The 20243-nt window shown below is 46.6% G+C and overlaps 1 protein-coding gene across 2 annotated transcripts in view; it reads right to left on the minus strand.

Annotated features, from left to right (window-relative positions):
- The window catches only part of ARMC9 (armadillo repeat containing 9), a 149828-nt gene that overhangs the window by 95981 nt on the left and 33604 nt on the right, over positions 1 to 20243 (minus strand). The window contains exons 9-12 of one of the 2 annotated variants that reach the window (XM_035006901.1): positions 14390 to 14488; positions 6319 to 6353; positions 3486 to 3597; positions 70 to 162 (exon numbers count right to left, since the gene is read on the minus strand). In XM_035006901.1, coding sequence (XP_034862792.1) covers positions 70 to 162; positions 3486 to 3597; positions 6319 to 6353; positions 14390 to 14488 — 339 coding nt within the window. The remainder of the gene's footprint in view (positions 1 to 69; positions 163 to 3485; positions 3598 to 6318; positions 6354 to 14389; positions 14489 to 20243) is intronic. The other variant, XM_035006902.1, reaches the window with a different exon arrangement.

The raw sequence follows: 20243 nt of genomic DNA on the forward strand, positions 1-20243 counted from the left end.
CCCCCTACTGCTAAGATCACCCCCTCGAAATGAAGGCCCTGGCTGGGCTCTGGCCCATCTCTCACGGACCTGGCTGTGGCTGTGACAATCCAGGAGGTCGTTGCCGACGTAGGCTTCCAGAACGGTCTCCCTCTGCTCTCCAGGATGGGATGTGGTCAAGCGCTAGAATGAAGAAAAAGAAAAGTCACAGACCCAAGTCTTAATATGGAGAAAAATGTTCATATAGTGGGTATCTTTTAAATGGCAGTAGCAGTAACTACATATTTAACCAAAGTAAATAATATTCTGGTAGGGGGAGGGTGGGAGTAGCTACCCAGGCAACCAGTCAACTAACAAGAAGTTGTGATATTATATTTCCTAATGGGTGATGTAGGAGTCAACTCACACACATGAAATCTCCAGAGAAGGGAAGTGATAAAATGCCCAGATGGTAAGTGTATAAATAAGGGAGAGCCCACCAACACCTAGAGGTTTTCTCACACAAAGGGGCTCTAGAGTTGGCCCCTGAAGGATGAGCAGGCTATTTAGTCAGCACAGGGGAACGTGAGCATGGGCGGGGAAGGAAGTGTGGTACAGGTCTGGGAGGCGTGCGAATGCAGGAGGCATGTGGGGGTCGGCACAGGGCAGGTTGCTGAGGGCTTGGAGCCAATGCATCGCCAACAAACTAGACTTTATACTATAGGGACTGATGCAGCAATACTGCGTGTGCGTGTGTGTGTGAGTGTGTGTAAGGGGTAGGTGGTAGAGTTTTGTAGATTCTGAAAGTCATAAGCCTCTTGCATTGTATTAAGGAAGAATTCACTTACTGTCCAGGGGGCTAGAAAAAAAAAATGTTCTATGGGGAGTGTGTGAAATGTGTATGAGTGTGTACAAGCATGAATTATATGAGAAAGTCACAGAACTAAAGTGAGCAAATGTCCTTGCTTTTCCAGGAAAATCCTACTAAAGACCCCTGAGACTGTGGGCCCTGCCTCTGCTGAGGAGGGGCTGACGTGTAAAGAACCACATGGAAGAAGACAAGAGCAGCAGAAACCCCCAGGACTGAAAGGTGGAGGCCTCCAGAGGCGGTGTCGCTGACAGACTGGATCCACCGAGGCCGAACAGGAAGGCCGTGAGGGGAGAGAGCACCATATTAAAGGAGGGTGTGCCGAGAGCGTCACAGGTGGGGGCTGCCGCCCTTCCATCATCCAGTTCCCTGAAGCCGGGGCCAGGGTGCTGGAATGGGGTGGAGGGGTGAGAAGCTGGAGGGGGACACAGACAAGATCTTAAGACACCTCTTTATTCTTCCTGGTTATTCTGTGACAATGTCATTCACTCAGCAAAGGAATACCCTGTCTCACCAAGAGGCTCAGTAGCACGGATTGAGAGGAGGTGCTGGGTGGACAAAGTGGGAGCCAGAGAATGAGTTTGCTAACTTGAGCAGACAGAGGCAATGTGCGGGGTAGGGACGGTCCCCTGAGATTCCTCACGCTGCCCACCCACCCTAGTCAACTGAGGCAGACATCACCAACTGACCACAGGACTCCTGCTGATCCTGGATGCATCCTCAGAGTACTCCTCAAGACCATATTCCAGGAAGCACGACCAACCATCAGAAGTGCAAGTGAGGAGACCCTTTTCTATAGAGATGGGGAAATTACTCAAAGCCATTTTGACGCCAACATACCCTGAAATTCAGGGATCCATGAAGGCGTCTGACACGATTACAGCCTAAGTTAGAATGGCTCATTCAGTTAAAGAGCCAACCAGTGTTGGCCTAGACCTGCAGTTCTCAAGGTGTAGTCTGTGGAATCCTAGGGGTCCCCAAAGACCTTCCAAGGAGTCTACAAGGTCATGATTATTTTCATAATAATACTAAGATATAATTTATCTTTTTTTAAAAGATTTTATTTTATTTCTTTTTAAGATTTTATTTATTTATTTGAGAGAGGGAGAGAAAGTGCACAAGCAGGCGGAGGGGCAGAGGGAGAGGGAGAAACAGACTCACTGCTGAGCAGGGAGCCTGACGTGGGGCTCAATCCCAGGACCTTGGGATCATGACCTGAGCCGAAGGCAGATGCTTAACTGGACTGAACCACCAGGTGCCCCTAAACATTTTATTTTTTTAAGTAATCTCTACACCCAGCATGGGGCTCAAACTCAAGAACCCGAGATCAAGAATCGCATGTTCTACTGACTGAGCCAGCCAGGAGCCCCTGATTTATCTTTTTCATGGTCAATCTCTCAGAGGCTATATGAAGTGTGACACTGTGATGAATCAATTGGGGAAGCGGATGTGAGAATCCAGCTGTCCCTCCATCAGGCCAGACATTAAAGAAATTTGCCAAAATATAAAAAAATGTCACTCTCCTCATTATTTTTTTTTGTTTGGAAAATAGTTATTTTTAGGGCACCTGGGTGGCTCAGTTGGTTGGGCATCTGCTTTTGGCTCAGGTCATGATCCCAGGGTCTTGGGATTGAGCCCCACGTTGGGCTCCCTGCTCAGCAGGCAGCCTGCTTCTCCCTCTGACCCTCTCTACTCTCGTGCTCTCTCTCTCTCTCTCTCTCTTTCAAAATGAATAAAAGCTTCAAAAAAATGTAAAAGAGGAAAATGGTTATTTTTTTATATTCAAAAATATGTTATTTATGTTATGTTCTGGGTTCATTGCTGTTCATCTTAAATGAATGAATATTTAAAATGTTCTCAGTTTTGGGGCACCTGGGTGGCTCAGTCATTAAGCGTCTGCCTTCGGCTCGGGTCATGATCCCAGGGTCCTGGGATCGAGCCCCGCGTCGGGCTCCCTGCTCGGCGGGAAGCCTGCTTCTCCCTCTGCCCCTGCTTGTGTTCCCTCTCTCACTGTGTCTCTCTCTGTCAAATAAAATCTTTAAAAAATAAATTAAAAATAAAATGTTGTTTTAATTTTTAATACTATAAATATTGGTATATAAAATTCACATAAACTAAACCCTTTAAGGTCCTCAGCAATTTGAGAGTGCCAATGGGTCTGAGACTAAAAATCTTGAGAACCACTGGCTTAACTGGGACCAATCTGAAGAGTGGGAAGAAAAGCAACAATTCAGACGAGGCTTGACTTCCCTTAAAGACTGGTTCATCAATGTCCACCCCTGCTGTCTGCTCGAGTGGCCCCAGGGAGCACCTAAATGCAGAGGTCTTTGTGAAGCTGTCACGAGAGTGACTCTGGGCTCTCCCGCGCCGACCCCGCTGGCTGGGAGGCTGGCTCACGACTGACGACGGGGGCAGGCTTGAAACTGCACAGAGCAAACGACCGAGGGACAGCACGGGCAACTGCGAGCTCAACACCCGGGTTCTTACCAAGAGGCCAAGGCTGTCTTCAGAAGCTGTTTTTACCTTTAGCTCTTGGTGTCGGCAGGCAGCACGAAGAAGCATTTGTGGTAAATGGGGTACAAGATACAAGCAAGGTAGCCAGCCAAGGAAACCGGCATGGTCTTTTTTTTCTTCTTAACTTCAAGGGAAAGGTACATACCCAGCGCAGAGCCTGCAACAAGAAGGCTTTCAAGCGGTCACTCCCCCAAATCAAATCCTTCTTCAGTTTCTCATAATCCAAGGAGGGCAGCAATGGGACATCCTTCAGTTTCCTACTCAGCCACACAAGTTCAGAGAGAGGGAGAAAAGGGCAAAAGGGCACATTCATTAGACCTCCTGAGTATCGGGACACCAGCAGTGGCCCAGCTGTTTTCCCCCATGGGAGGGGGAAGGGGCCTGGGGGGTCAACTTCCTGTGATTCTATAATCATTTCAGCATAAAACAAGTCAAAAACGACGGTATGGTTTTCCTGACACTGTGCAGGGAATATTAATACTAAGATCAATATTCCCGCCACAATGCTAAACGGGGGCTCATGAGGACTTGGGTGAAAAGATGCATGATGATGGGTTCTTGGGGTGCCCGGCTGGCTCACTCAGTAGAGCGTGCAACTCTTGATCTTGGGGTTGTGAGTTCAAGCTCCATGTTGGAGGTAGAGATTACAAAAAAAATAAAATCTTAAAAAAAAAGATGAAGGGTTCTTCTGCTCTTCATTGACGTGTAACTGAGCTACATTACATTAGTTGCAGGCCTACGACATAATGATTCGCCATTTGTACATAGTGTGTAGTGGTCACCACACTGAGTCTCTTTACCCTCTGTCACCATACAAAGTTCCCATGTTTCCTTTCTTGGGATGAGAATTTTTAAGATTTACTTTCTCAGCAACTTTTAAATTTGCAATACAGTATTACTGACTATAGCTCCCAGGCTGTCCACTGCATCCCAGGAGTTTCTATTTTATAAGTGCAAGTTTGTACCTCTTGGTCTCCTTCACCCATTTCACTCATTGCATTAGTTTTAAAGGATGGAATAGAGGTAAGGGTGGGTGGAAGGGTGGAAAGGAGGTAAGACCCCAGGGGGACAGCATTTAGGGTACTGTAAATTTTCTTCATATGTGCCTATAGCATTCAACTTTTCTATAATGAGCATGTATTACATTATAAAAAAATACTACATGCTAGTTTTCTTAATGTTAGTTTTTAAAAGACAAAATGAGGTCCTCTCATAGGGCCCAGGAGAAAAGGCCTGAGAACGGGGCAACAGATGAGATCCCAGTAAACGCTCCTGGGAGGAGGCTCTATTCTGCACATCACACAGCAGAGCCATGCACATGTGCACACTCATTATTCTGACACGTATTCTCCTGAGGCAGATACCACTGTGTTTGGAAGGAACACAGATACTTTAGAAATTCCAATTACAAAGAACTGGCCAGTCTTCTTTGAAAGTGTCAAGGCCATGAAAGACAGAGTCTGAAGAATGACTTCAAAAGAAAGGAAACACAGACATGGCAACCACATCAACGTGTGATCCTGGACTGAATGCTGGACCAGACGAAGGACGTAATAGAGCAGCTGGTAAGATGTGAGAAAGGCCTGTAGGTGAGATGATACGGCGTCAGCATTAATTTTCTGACTTTGATAACTGTACCGGGCTTACGCAAAATATCAACATGCGGAATCTGGGTGAAGGGCATAGGGGAATTCTTTGCACAATATTTGCAGCTGTGAAATTATTTCAACATAAAAAAAGATTCTTTAATTTAAAATTTAAACAAGGTCTTGTTCTAGAAAAGAAAGTTCCATTTGTAAAGCCACATCTAAAACTGTTCTATAGCTGGGGTGCTTCTTCTGGAGGGAAGGGAAGTTGTCAAACGTGGGCCATAGTTACTTGCCCATAATGGCAATATTAGCCACTAAATTTATTGCCAGCTAAGTTGCTCAGCAGCCCCACATTTCTGTGGTCCAGCCACTCTCCCATTGTCCAAGAAGACTGTGTCATACCTTCTCCTTTGTCCCCTTTAGCCCCTCCACTGACTACCCCCTTTACTCTCTGCAGGTAAGCTTGCCTCTTACACCACTGGGAATGACATTAGCAAACACCCAGAGAGTTTATTAAGTCCCCCAGCATTGTACTAAGTGCTTTATACACATGAACTCATTTTTATCCTCACAATAACCCTATAAGAAAGTTATTACTATTATTGTCCTTTCACAAGTGAAGAAACTGAGACACAGGGAAGTTACATAAGTGGTCCAAGGTCACAGAGCCGGCAGCAGAGGTGGGATTTTAACCCCGGCAGTCTGTCTCATAAGCACTACATTATACAGCCATTGTCTGAAGAGAACAAAGTGCAGGGTCAGTGTCAGACTCAGGCAGGACTGAGGAAGGAGGCCGGCTGTGTCTCTCCCAGGTGTCTGAGTAATCTGACAGCACCCCCCGAAACCCCACAACAAGGGGGGTGCTCAGAGGGTCACCAGAACCCACCCTGGTCCTCATGCCTCTGCCAAAGGTTCTCAACTTCCTTGTTACTGCAACATACACACCGGATGAAGATCCCGAACATCAGACACCCACACGGTGACAACCTAATCGATTTGGATAGGAATGCTCAGGCATCCACAGAGCCATCCTGTGGCCCTGGTCACATGTGAGCCAGCAAAGAACATAAAATTTAGACACTGCAACGTGCTGTTGACTGCCCTACAATAGAAGATTAATCTCTACAGAATATCATAGGAACAATTCAACAGTTTTTTTCCATTTGATGTGATCTCTCCAAAATAAATAGAATTAATACTAAAAGATACTTTTAGTTTAACAGTATTACTTATAATTACTGGTATTTCCTTTATATCCACACAGAGCTCTAGCTAATCAAAGGCTCTCCTCTAAGCTAGGCTGTTAAGATGAATGTTTATTAAAGTTTGAATTCTAGTTTTACCTAGAGCTGTTTACCATCCTAACAATTCCTAAGAGCAATTACTTACCCGGGTGCCAAGGAGGCTCTTAACATGGTTGAAGCCTGGGGGTGGGGGGTGGAAAGAGAAGAAGAGAGACCATGTTAAGCAGTGAGAACGATGCATTAATCCTAAATCACTCTACTCACACAGAATCAACAGATTTGCAAAGGTTTTGATCCATCAGGATTCGCCCATCATAATCATGTATGATTTAAAAATTAGCCCAAACAGGGGTGCCTGCGTGGCTCAGTCGGTTAAGCGTTCAACTCCTGATTTCAGCTCAGGTCATGATCTCTGGGTCATGAGATGAGCCCTGCGTCAGGCTCTGCGCGGAGTCTGCTTGTCCCTCTCCCTCAGCTCTACCCCCGCCCCCAGCCTCACAGGCACGCTCACTAGCACACTCTCTCTCTAAAACAAAGAAAGAAAATTTTAAATAAATAAAATAAAAATTAGCCCAAACTGAAGTTACGCTACACACTACTCAAGTAGTTCCCAAGCTGCCTACCACCCTTGGTTTGTTGCGACTCTGCTCCAAGGAATACTCCATAAAAAAACAAACGGGTTCTCCCCAACCAAACTCCCAGAGGCGCTTAAAGCTGCCTAGTCAGATGTCACAGAGAACAAAAGCAATGAAAATCGCTTTATTATCCTGACCTTTTTCTTTATTAAGATTTTCTCTTTAGGGGCGCCTGGGTGGCTCAGTCTGTTAAGCGTCTGCCTTCGGCTCAAGTCACGATCGAGCCCCGCATTGAACTCCCTGCTCAGAATTTCTACCTGAGCAGAGAGTGAAATGGAAGCATTATGTCTCCATTGCTGCTCAGCTGCAGGCAAGGAACCTGAGCCTGGCCCTCAGCCGTTACCACTCCCTGAAGCCAGTGGTCATGGGGTGGGGACGAGGATGGATGGGGGGCCACAGGAGCAGGCCAACAGCGAGATGAGGAGCTTTGCCCATGCTTTGTGACATCAGAAAGTGTTTTGAGAGATCGGTCTAAGCTGTAACGTGACGAAGTGTCCCTTGGTCAAAGCGTCCGCAGATGTACCGGGTGGGATTCTTGAAGAGTCTTTAGTGCACTGCTGAGTGTTGAGAATCTCAGAATATGGTGTGTCCCAAACTTCATACATCAGCCGTTGGCTTTGGGGACAGGCAACTCTCTAGGATTAGTGTCTGCAGGCACTCGCTTTGGAAAAAGCTGCTCTACAGGACGTCGCTACCGCCAACTCTGCAACACTAAGAGCTACGTGCACAGCACGGGACTGCAGGGGTGCGTGCAGGAGGCGAGGGCTGAAATGAGACACTGTGCACATGGCATTTGGGAATGAGGCTGAGTCAGTGGGGTGGGAGTGCCGAGTTCCTGAATGCACTTTCCGGGCAGGTGCCTCTCTGGCTTACCAGGTCACAGAGGGCACCACCCTGGGCCCTGCCTCCACCCTGTGGCCTGCGGTCATCTGAGAGCCTGGGGCTAGGCAACGTATGCAGCACCATGCTCAGGTGGGGAAGTGCTAGGGGCCGGGGTGCTGAGGCCTCTTGGGCTTTCTGTGACCAAAGCTAAGCGTGGAGAGAGAGATGGGCATTAGGTCACAGCAGGCTGTGGACTCCACGCTGAGCACTTTGGACCTGGAGCAACGACAGGTATGAAGCAAGACAGTAACATGATTGATGCCTGTACGTACCTACATCCCTCCTGAAACTTGAGGGCATAAATAAATAAGACACAACCAGAAAGGTCACCCCTGCTCCCGCATGCATGAGTAATCAGACAGGTGAGAGCTTTGAGACTGAGACCGGTTAGGAAATGTTGCTTTAGCCAGGACAGGAAGAGGAAGAGCCCGAACAGACACAAAGCAACAAAGACATGGGGCAGGAGGGAGGAAGGCGCTCAGATCCCTAGGACTGCCTGAACACAGGGCCCAAAAGAGGGAAGAGGCTTGGATGATTCGCAGGTGTTCTCCGGAGTGTCATTTGCCAAGACAGGAAGTACAGGAGGGGAGACCATCTGTCTGGAGGAAAAGATGAGCCTGTTTTTGGACGTAGAAATGATGTGCCTATCAGACATTCACAGGGAGAAAGCTTGTAAGTCTGAGTCTGGAAGTCAGAAGAGAAATCTGAGCTAGAGGTACAGACACTCTCTGCCAATCACGGTCCCACCAACTGGCTGAGATCAAAGGTGATCAATCCTCACATCACCAGGGTCAGGTCAGGTATGGGATGGACACTGGGGTAGGAGGTGTAGCAAGGAGAGGTGAGCTAGGTGTGCAACACGGAGCACACGGAGCATGAGACCCAAAAAGGCTGCCTTGAGGTGCAGAGGCGAGGCAGACAAGGAGCAGGCATCTTGCCAAGACTTAAGAAAGCAACATAACGGACAACGTAAGGTCTGATGGTGTTGAACTTCAAGCCAGGGTCACCGTCCACACAACAGCAAGCTTTAGGAAGAATCCTCCTCAGCAGAACGATGCCAAGCAGTGTTTCCTGAGCAACTGCATGAAGCCATCCAAGAAAGGGTCCCCACCACCACTACCGCCACCAGCCCCAGCCCCCTGCAGGTTTTTACTGCTAAGAAGGATGGCTGATTTTGAAGTAAATGCTTTCTAAGATTTGCATGTCCTGAGCCTTAAATATATATAATGCAATCACACCTGGCAGTATTTTAACTTATATTCCCAATGGGGTCTACTTGGGAGTTGCTGAAAAAGAGTTAATTCCCAAATGGGCCATTTTTCCAAATAAGGATGCATTTAAATGGGAATTTCTCCAGCCAATGAACCCCAAAACCCACAGATACCACTAGGCAGGACTTGGGACTCACCCACAGAACTATGCTTGGGTTTCCACCTTTGGAGTCAGCACTGGACTCTGTATCATGGTCAGTCCTCCCCCTCCCCACTCCCGCCCTACGATGGATGCTCTACATGGGTAAGGATGGTCACTCTCCTCCATCAGGCACTACTTCCCTGGGGTGTCTCTGCATTTGTGCTTACCCAGTACGAACAGAGGGCTAAGAAGAGAGACAAACCACGGTGCTTTCCCATGCTATCTGCAGATACAAAGATGTGTGCTGCATCATTATTAGAAACAGCAAAAAACTGAAACGGCAACTAAAGGTTTGCAAGAGGAATGGTTAAACGGACCATACTGCTCTTAAATTAAAACTCTAAAAGATAAGGAAAATATGAATAAATCCAGAAGGATATAGAAAACTCTTTAAACTAGTTGCAGAGTGATATGTCTAATAAAAACCTTAATTCTATATACTTTTTTAAAGTCTGGAAGGATGGATGTGAAACAGTCACCAGGGTCACCTATGGAGGGAGAGGAGATGGGTAAGTGTGAGGGAGAGACGGATTTGTGTTCAGTTTACTATTAGATTGTTGTTTTCCAGTGAGCACATTTGTGTATTACTTGTACAATCTTAGAAAACAAAAAATCCCTGCCTTTTGTGCCCCGAGGGAGATGCTTCCCTTCTTACAATGATCAGATTGCTGAAAATGTAAACACAGATTTACCTTGTCTCCCAGGAGATACTAACCCATGGTCTGGAGCCTGAGCTGGTGAGGACTGCAGGATGACAAACCAGGGGGTAGGGTGGTAATAGGCAATCAAACTGGAAGGGGCCACCTGAGAGAGTTCTCTTTTCAAAAAATCAATCCCGTCATTATTAGTCCTTCTGTGAACATTGGAATTTGACCACCAGCTCTGCTCATGTGAGTGGAGTTCTGGACACAGTTATGTGGGCATGAACTAGGCCCCACTCATGGTGTCTCCTCTGCAGGGCCCTGCACCAGCATAATCCCCCTGCTCCAGGGGGTGAATTCCTGGCTTTGGGGGTTTGGGAGAGAACTGGGCACGCATAGCCCTGCTCCCTGCTTCCCGGGTGGGGGAAGATGAGTGCTCCCAGGGAGCAGAGGTCAGTCCTGCAGCCCTTGGGCCCTCGCTGCCAGTGGTGCTAGGGGAGGGGAGGGGCTTGGCCAGAGCTGGCCGTCACTGGGTGGCCACATTTCTTGAATGCCAGGATTTAAATGTAGGAAACCCACCTGTCTACAAAGAAAACCCACATTCTCCAACATAAGCTTCATCAGGGTTGATGGCAATATTGCCAGCCCCTTTCTCCTTTATTGTCCTATTTTCCAAATGGTTCAGGTTTATAGGGTACAATGAATTGGAACACTCAAGGTCAACAGAACAGAGAGGAGCTGATGGAGGACCACCCTAAAGGGCACGCTGGGCCGTGCCCACCTCTTTCTCTTGAAACTGATGGCATTGTGTTTGGATCTAGCGTAGAACTTAAACCCCTGGCAAATAAGAAAGCAGCCCTTCTCTCAATCCTACCATTCAACCACTAGACTTCCCATCTAAATTGTACCTTCACACATTATAAATCCAGTATCCTACACCGACTGTAGGCTTGCCCAGCCAACTATGTTCTATTACACTTTTACAAGGATGTTCTTTTACAGTGACTCACATCCACTGTTTATCATCTTAGACAGAAATCCACGGGAATAATAAAAGATTGTTTGCAGCTTTTATTGCTTGTTCCTAAGTCAGTGACTCAGGAGAAAGAAAATGGTTAGGAACTAAGATAAACAGAGCTCATCCTCTCTCTTCTGGCTTCTAAGGCCCAGAATCTGTACCTTAATACCACTGTAACAGGGAAGGACGATAGCACTAGTCTCTTGACAAAAGACATTAATGTCTAATGGGATAAAATACCAGATATGTTGGGCCCCCCCTCCCTTTTAAACTGTTCCTTATTCACATGATATCCATTTTAAATAAGCTGGATGCATCACTCCGCCAACAGAAAGTGAAAATATAAGGATGCTTGTATATGCAAGATAGGATGGGATTTTGTAACACAGACCTGAAAAACACTTAAGTATTTGCTGAACTAATGAATAAGCGGAAGGGAGGGAGGAAAGGAGTAGTCCTCTTAGACACAGGTCCTGCTATGCTAATTCCTGCTAGAAAGCCATCCTTTTTGGTAAACATGCTCCTTAACTGACCTACAGCTAAACGTACAGGGTACACAGAGGGTCAACTCAGCCAGTCCTCAGGGATGTGGCTTGCAGCCCCTCATCCTGGAAGGCCCACAAGGAAGTTACTTTTCTGAAACTCGGACGTCTCTGTGTGCTTTCCTCACATGTAAAAATGGCCGATTCTCTAAGATTTCTGCACGCTAAAACCACTGGCCACACAGACCCTGCAGCTTCTATTTTTTTTTTAAAGATTTTATTTATTTATTTGACGGACAGGCAGAGAGAGAGAGAGAGGGAGAGAGAACACAAGCAGGGAAAGCAGCAGAGGGAGAAGCGGGGCTCGATCCCAGGACCCTGGGATCATGACCTGAGCCGAAGGCAGCCACTTAGCCGACTGAGCCACCCAGGCGCCCCTCTGTAGCTTCTATTATCCACGTGTCTATGCCACCACCACCCACGGCTCTACAGTGCTCCTGTGAGCAGCCGAGTGACGGGGTCAGGGACATCTGCTCTCTGCCACGTTACTATGTCCTTTCTGTGAAGACCCACAGAAGAAACTGGCAGTGTAAAGGGCCCAGGGAGGGCGTCAGTGGCCCGGGACCGGTCTGCCCGGGGAATGTGCGGCGGGCTCGGGGGCATTCGGCTCACGGCTGTGCTTCCCACGTTGTGTGTGTAGCACGTGTGTTGTCTCAGTGTGGTGAAAGGTAGCTAATGAACACCACGCAACTGTCTCTCTTCCCCGGGAGGAAATCAGGTACCTGCTCACAGGGCCGTGCGGCATGGGCCGCGAGGAAGCTCCGAGCCGGTCTGTCCCTGCTTCCACAGGCATCCGGCAGCCCTGACACGCTCGTTTGTACTGTCCTACCCTCATTGTCCTTTCACCACAATTTCTCCCCCCGCCCCCCGCAGCATTACTGACACGCAGTTGACAGAGGACACTGTGTAAGTTTAAGGTGTACAAAGTGCTGCACTGATACATGAATAGACTGAAATGATCACTGCAATCAGGTGAGTTAACACGCCCGTCACCTCAGTTACTCTGCGGGTGGTGCTGAGGACATTTAAGATCTACGCTCTCAGTAACCTTCAAGCATATAATGGAGTATTGCTTTTTTTTTTTTTTAAGATTTTGTTTATCTGACAGAGAGACACAGCGAGAGAGGGAACACAAGCAGGGGGAGTGGGAGAGGGAGAAGCAGGCTTCAGCCGAGCAGGGAGCCCGATGCGGGGCTCGATCCCTGGGCCCTGGGATCATGACCTGAGCTGAAGGCAGACCCTTAACGACTGAGCCACTCAGGCGCCCCTAATGGAATATTGTTAACATTAGCCACCATGCTATAAAGTCCCAGAGCTTATTCATCTTATAACCAGAAGTTACACCCTTTGACCAACATCTCCCACTTCCCCCACCTCCCAGCCCCAGGGAACCACCACTCTACTTTCTGTTTCTATGAGTTCTAACCACAATTTTGTTCTTTCCATCTTCTATTTTTTTCATTTCTCATATTTGTGTTTTCTCATAATAAGCTGCTTCAGACATACTTGAGAATGAGGTAGGGTATACATTTTTTCCTTAATACTAAAAAAGGCCTCTGTTTATGAAGACCCTAATATTAATGTGCAAACCCTCCCCCTTAATTAAAAGCTATGGCTCTAACCCATGGGGGTGCCTCAGGATCCCCTGGCACTTCCTTCTGAACTGAATACGCCTGGCTCCACCATTGAGCCTGTGGCCCAGACAGCAGGTTGAGGTGAGCTCCAGGGACATGGGTTCAAGAACTTTGAAAACGTCCGCAGGAGACACTGGTGTACTCGTTCCCCAGGTTAAGAACCCCAACACAACACCACATGCCTCTGGATGAGCTATCCTAAGAAGGACGCAACATCATCTAAGTAATATTTTGCCCTGGGATGCAAACGCTGAATCTAATCACGAGAAAATATGAAACACAAAAAGGGAAATGTTCAATTTTTTAAATGAGGGAACAACTATAGAGGACATGGCTCAGGTGACAAATTGGAACATGCCCAGAGGGGCGCCTGGGTGGCTCAGTCATTAAGCGTCTGCCTTCGGCTCAGGTCATGATCCCAGGGTCCTGGGATCGAGTCCCGCATCGGGCTCCCTGCTCAGTGGGAAGCCTGCTTCTCCCTCTCTCACTCCCCTTACTTGTGTTCCTTCTCTCGCTGTGTCTTTCTCCGTGAAATAAATAAATAAAATCTTAAAAAAAAAAAAAAAAAAGGAACATGCCCAGATTAGGTAAGAGCATCATAAAGACATTAAATTTACTGAAGCGGATCATTGTATGGTTACATAAGAGAATACTCCTTTTAAGAAATGAACTCTAGGGGCGCCGTACTGGCTCAGTCGTTAAAAGCATCTGCCTTCCGCTCAGACCATGATCTCAGGGTCCTGGGATCGAGCCCCGCATCGGGCTCCCTGCTCCGCGGGAAGCCTGCTTCTCCCTCTCCCACTCTCCCTGCTTGTGTTCCCTCTCTCGCTGTCTGTCAAATAAATAAATAAAATCTTTATTAAAAAAAAAAAGAAAGAAAGAAAGAAATGAACTCTACACTGGAGTAAAATGCCATAATATATGTGATTTATTCTCAAATGGCTCAGAAAACAGACTGTGTGTGTGTGTGTGTGTGCAGACAAAGTAAACAAATGGGTAAAATGCCAACAGTCGCTGAATCTGGGTAAAGGGTATACAAGTGTCCTTTGTGCTATTTTTGCGACTTCTTTGTAAGTTTGCAATTATTCCAAGTAAAAAGTTAAGAAAAGAAAAAGAGAGAGCACCTGTTTTTGACGGTACAGCTTCCAATATGGCAGTTATTTTAAAAAAGAGAATGAAGTTTCCTTCCTTTCCTATTGCTTTGCTCACTGTTACCGGTAAGGCCTTGGATGGAACAGCCCCAGGGGGAAGAGCAGACTAAACCTCTTGCTCGCCGCCCCCGGGATGCAGCCCCCAGCTGCTCACTCCTCAAAAACAGCTTTCTCTTCCTTCTGGGACTTTACAGACCTCCGGAATGCAGACTCCTGCATGTTATTTGCCCTTGTTCTTTCATTTTTTTTAGTTAGGCTATGTTTAAATCTGGGGGGCAGCCGCGGGGCCCAGAGCCTCACCGTCCCAGGCCTCGTGAAGTCCACACTGTGGGCCAGGCTCTGCCGCATCTGGTCACTGAAGAGACGGACACACACGCTCTGGAGGTACTCCGGGGTGATCTGCGGAGAGGGGCGCGAGGATGGCTGGTGAGAGGCCCAAAACTCCCGCAGGCACATCACGGGTCCCAGCGATTAGCAGAGCCCTCACCGGGCTTTCTGTAAGGTACGCACAGGAGCTCTGGGAGCTAAAGCACTGGGCCCGACAGAAATAAACCGCTAACATACTGCAGGTATGATCTTGGGCTATCATATTTTGAATTCTGTAATTGCACGAGATGGTACTCTCACGGTCATGTAAAAGAAACTGATTTTAAACCATTTCTGTGTGTGTGTGAATTCCAGCAGGAAAGTCAATCGGGTGGCCAACGGGTGGTAGAAAGAATGGTGAGCTTAACATCTGAAAATCTGGGCTCAAGCCCTGGACTCAAGAAAACCAACAGCTCTGCCCCTTGCCTTCTGATCTGTCGAGTGAGACGAACAATGTCTGCGTTTGTGGGTCATGGTGACAGGGTGAATGAGATCACGCATATGCCCAGCACAGGCCAGGTCGCTCGGGAAGTGCTTGCGGAATGAATGGTGGAGACATTTTTGATCGAGTGCCGGCCAGCGTGAGGCTGCCCTGCTGTCCCCGTCAATGGCACTCAATTCTGGCCTTTCTTTAGCACCTCTCCCACCCTCTAGTTAGCTACTGTAACTCAGGACTGGCATACAGCATCTCAGGTGGTAATCTCTGAATTTTTTCTTTTCATTTTACATCTTCTCTTTTTATATAAAGAATGCACACTTAAATCGCACAAGTGCCCCAACCTCTCCCCAGTCCTATCCTTCCCCATACACCAATCCCTGGAGGTAACTATTAACCATTTTGCACCCTTCCAGCCTTTTTTTTTAATGCCTGATTGCTGGAGGGGAAGCTCCTTTTCCCTGGGCTCATGATTCCATGTGGTGAACTCCCACATGGTCATGTCACTGGCCCCTCTCCGCACCCTCACTCGGTGGTCTCCATGCGAGGACTATGCAACCTATTCACAAGTTAGAAAGAGCTGCAATGCTGAGCTGCACCCACTCCTCTCCTTGGAGGACTCCACTGACCCACTGGAAACTTCCGGTCTGCTTCAGACACATGAAAGGCTCTGTGCACCCATGGCAGATGTCTGTGCTCATCCCCTGACACTCAGCTCTACGTGGAGCGACTCAGACAAAGAAGCGTCCCATCTCAGGCCCGCACTTGCCACATTATCTTGCATCCATTTCCTCTGAATTTCGATAGTATCAAAATGTAAACATTCCTTTCTCATCCTATATTTTTAACCTTTCCTTTTACACCTCTTCATTGTCTATAACCTAAAAACATCCAAAAATAGTTCATATTTAAAAAGCACCTTCCCCTTCCTCTACCCTAGGTCTTCATCTATCGACCACCGGCTCAGTATTTTTCCTTCACACCCAAGGTCCTCAAGAGAACAGCCCACGTTTGCTGTCTCACCTCCCCTGGACCTCCCAACACACTACAATTAGGCTTCCAGCCACATCATCCATGGAAACTTCCATGGCAAAGGACACCACCACTGACCTTCTAAATGTCAAAATCATTGGACACTTTTCAGTTCTAGTCTTTTAAAGTTTTCTGTGGCTTCTGAGACTTTGCATCACCCCTTACTTCTGAAACTGTTTCCTCCTTTGACTTCTGAAACTGCTACCAGAACCACTTCTTTAACAAGAAAATTTGACTGTGTCACTTTCTTGCTTAAAACAGGGTGAATGAGGAAAGGACACAAATAGTCAGTAGACTAAAAAGCAAAGTACAAATGGCCAACAAACATATGAAAATATATTCAGCCTCATACATAATTAAAGAAATATAAGTTGAAACATTCAGAACACCAAGTTTTACTTAACAAAACCGGGAAAGAGTTCAAAGTATAATCAAAGTATAATAGTGTCTAGCGCTGGCAAGTGTGTGGAGAAATAAACACTCTGATACAGATAAACTCCTGGGAGGGTCAGGTAGACATCTTTAAACTCTCAGGAGAAATAATTTGGCAACATCTATCAAAATGTTAATGCCCATAACCTTTGACCTAACAATTCCACTCTTAGGATCTTACCTTACCTGTTTTCAAAGGTATACAGTACATACGAGGATGTTCATTGCAACATTTTTTTGTTCTAGCAGACAAAAAATCTAAATGTTCACCATCAAAGATCTGACGAATTATGGTTCACCCTTACAATAGCATAATGTGCATAATGTACATAATGTACAAGCCTAGAAAAGAATGAGGGTAGTGTGGTCATGTGAAAAGATCTCAAAGATATACTGAAAGTAAAACACCAAGTTTCAAAAGAATAATGGGTCATAGGATCCCAAGTATAGGTAGGCTGCATGCACACACATGCATCTGCATAGAAATGTTTGGAAATAGTACACAAGAAAATGTTCATCTTGAATACAAATAAAGAAGGGACACTAAGAAACTGTGTATAGGAGGGTGCTTTTGCTCTTTAGTATAGACTACTCAGACTTGTTCCAATTTGTTACCACAAACGTGTATTTTTTTTACATTAAAAACAAGCCAGTTAAAAGTCTGGTCCCTGGCCCTACCGTCACGTCACCTCTCTCCCTGTGTGGTGGCAGTAGGAGCTCACGGGCCCATCCCTGGTCAGCAGGCCACACCTGACACCACATGACTCTGGCTCTTTTGGTAGCTGTTGTTTAACAGGAGGGAAGGCAAACAAAGGCATATGCTTTTCTTTTTCTTTATTTCTGTATTGTTTGAACCTTCTGTGTGCCCATATTTGTTACCAGAGGTTACAGAAGCCATGTATGGTTTCTTCCTGATACTTTTCTTTTCTTTCTTTCTTTTTTTTAAAAGATTTTATTTATTTATTTGACAGAGAGAGACAGCCAGAGAGGGAACACAAGCAGGGGGAGTGGGAGAGGGAGGAGGAGGCTTCCTGCTGAGCAGGGAGCCCGATGCGGGGCTCGATCCCAGGACCCTGGGATCATAACCTGAGCCGAAGGCAGATACTTAACAACTGAGCCACCCAGGCGCCCCTACTTTTCTGTTTTAAAGAAAAGTCAACACATGCTATTTTTAAAACTAGAAAAAAAGCTAATTAATTTGAAAAGTCCAATTTTTAAGGTATACATTTCAAAAGCTGCTCACTAACTACAGGACACAGCAAAACTTCCTAAGCATGGTCTCTAGGTCTCCCCGATCTTTGGGAGATGATCTTTGCCAGTCCGCCTTCCCTGCATCACCTGCCAGCATGTGGCCACCTCCCCAGCTTCGGCCCTTCTGGCTGCACCAAGCAACTTGCAGCAGTTTGTGGGCTATGCGTTCACAGAAACAAAGAGGCTTTCAGTACAGGATACTAAAACATATTAAAACGCTACTACGGTAAAAAATACAATGCGTTACTAGCTTAAGAATAGTCAGATCATGGGGTGCCTGGTGGCTCAGTCATTAAGTGTCTGCCTTCGGCTCAGGTCCCAGGGTCCTGGGATCAAGCCCCCCATCTGACTCCCTGCTCCATGGGAAGCCCTCTTCTCCCTCTCCCACTCCCCCTGCTTGTGTTCCTTCTCTCGCTTTGTCTCTCTCTGTCAAATAAATAAATAAAATCTTTAAAAAAAGAAAAAAAAAATAGATCAGTGGAAAAAATGAAAATCCCACTACATGATAAAGGTAGCCATTCAAATTAGTAAAGAAAGACAGAAGTAAATAGTTCTGGCTCAAATGGTTATCTTTTTGGGGGGGGGTAATTTCTTCCTTATATCATCTATTAAAGTAAATTCCATATGGATTAAAGATTTAAAGGTAAAATTAAAACAATAAAAACCAAACAAGACGACCAATAGAAAAAAGTTAAGGTGAGTATTAATTTGGCTCCCTTAGTGGGAAAAGCTTCTTTTCACTTCAGAGCTTCAAAGCACTTCGAAAAGGCAGAGTGAATGAAAGGAAAACTTGATAAATTGATTTGACTATACAAATATGTAAATTTTAAACTAAGAAACACTTAGGTTTAAAAACCAAAAAACAAACTATGGAAAATATTTACAAAAGATGAATCCTGAATGGCCTGTGTCTTAACAGTGATGTCCAAAGCTATATTCCTGCTTTCCCCTAAAACCTGTTCCACCCGAGGCTGTCCCTGTCACAGCTGGTGGCGCCGCCCCCGCCCCCCTACAGTTTAGGCCAAAAACGTGGAGTCACCCATGATCCCCCCAACCCCTGTCCAGGTCCAAGCCAGCATGAGACGCAGTTGGCTCTATCTCCTAACACACCCAGCGGGGCACCTCTCTGGCCCCACTTGCTACCTCCTCCACCACCAGGTCTGCCCTGGTGACTGCAAGACCCTCCTGCTGGTCTCTCTAGTTCCCCTAACCTTCCAAGGACCATTCTAAAGCAACGAGAGCTGATACTTCCACAGCATCCAGACCACCCCACCCCACTGCTCTGCTCCCCAGTTTACTCAGAGTAAAGGCCCCATCCTTATGGCCCTTGGACCCCCGACCTGCTGTGTGCCATTCCTCCTCCCTCGCCGGACTCCTCAAACAGGAGAGACACACTTCCACTTTTGGTCCTTTGCATCCTCTTCCTTTAGCCTAGAGCTCTGGGGGGAATCCCCGAGGACTGCATACCTAATACCCTCACCTCTTCCAATGAAGCTCAAATGAAGCACACCCTGACTACCGATTTAAAATTGCCCCCTGCCCACATCCCCACAAACTCTGATCCCCTTCACCCCTACAGCGATTGTCATCTTCTAACACGTGACGTCATTTATTATCTGCTGTGTTTATGTGTACCGTTTATTAGCTCTCACCCCTACTGGAATGTATGCTCCCTGAGGTCAAGGATCTTTGTGTTGTCGTCTGATAGATCCTACATGCCTAGAACAGGGAGGGCCTGGTGCGTAGTAAGCATGCCATAGATCTGTGTTCAACGAATGAGAGAAGCATATAAAAAATGTTCAATGTCATGTGTAGAGTATAATGTGTATTTAAATCCTGAGATACTATTTCTCATTGGTCAAATCTGCAAACAAATACAAATGTTAATGCTAATACCCAGGACTGGCAAGGGTATAACGATAAGAACTGCCAGTAGACTCAGATGAGCAGAACCTTCCAACAGGACCTTAGTATAGATTTCAACCTAGACAACCAACTTTAAAAAATGTAACCGGGGGGCGCCCTGGGTGGCTCAGTTGGTTAAGCGACTGCCTTCGGCTCAGGTCATGATCCTGGAGTCCCGGGATCGAGTCCCGCATCAGGCTCCCTGCTCAGCAGGGAGTCTGCTTCTCTCTCTGACCCTCCCCCCTCTCATGTGCTCTCTCTCATTCTCTCTCTCAAATAAATAAATAAAATCTTAAAAAAAAAAAAAAATGTAACCGGGGCCCCTGGCTGGCTCAGTTGGTGGAGTGTGTGACTCTTGATCTCGGGGTTGTGGGTTTGAGCCCCATGTTGGGTGTAGAGATGACTTACATAAATAAAACTTTAAAAAAATAAATAAAACTAAAAATGTCACAGAGGCTCATCTTCCCCCATGACATTTATAACTTATGACAGTGAAAAGCTGGAAATGACCTACATGTCCAGCCGCAGGGATGGGACACTACGTGAAGTACGACACTGCCATATAATGGGATTGAAGTCACTAACGCTTGAGGCGTGCAGAATAATGACTGCAAGAACGCAAGGTTCAGTATTAAGGAAAAAAGATTAGAAAACTTTGGGTGAGCTAGAGCCCATTTCTGTAAAACACATGTAGCCAAGCACTGAAAAAAATATGGAACGTTAACAAGTGTT

Source organism: Mirounga leonina, unplaced genomic scaffold (genome assembly GCF_011800145.1).
Source record: "Mirounga leonina isolate KUSES-001 unplaced genomic scaffold, KU_Mleo_1.0 Mir_151, whole genome shotgun sequence".
In the NCBI taxonomy this organism is placed as follows: domain Eukaryota; kingdom Metazoa; phylum Chordata; class Mammalia; order Carnivora; family Phocidae; genus Mirounga; species Mirounga leonina.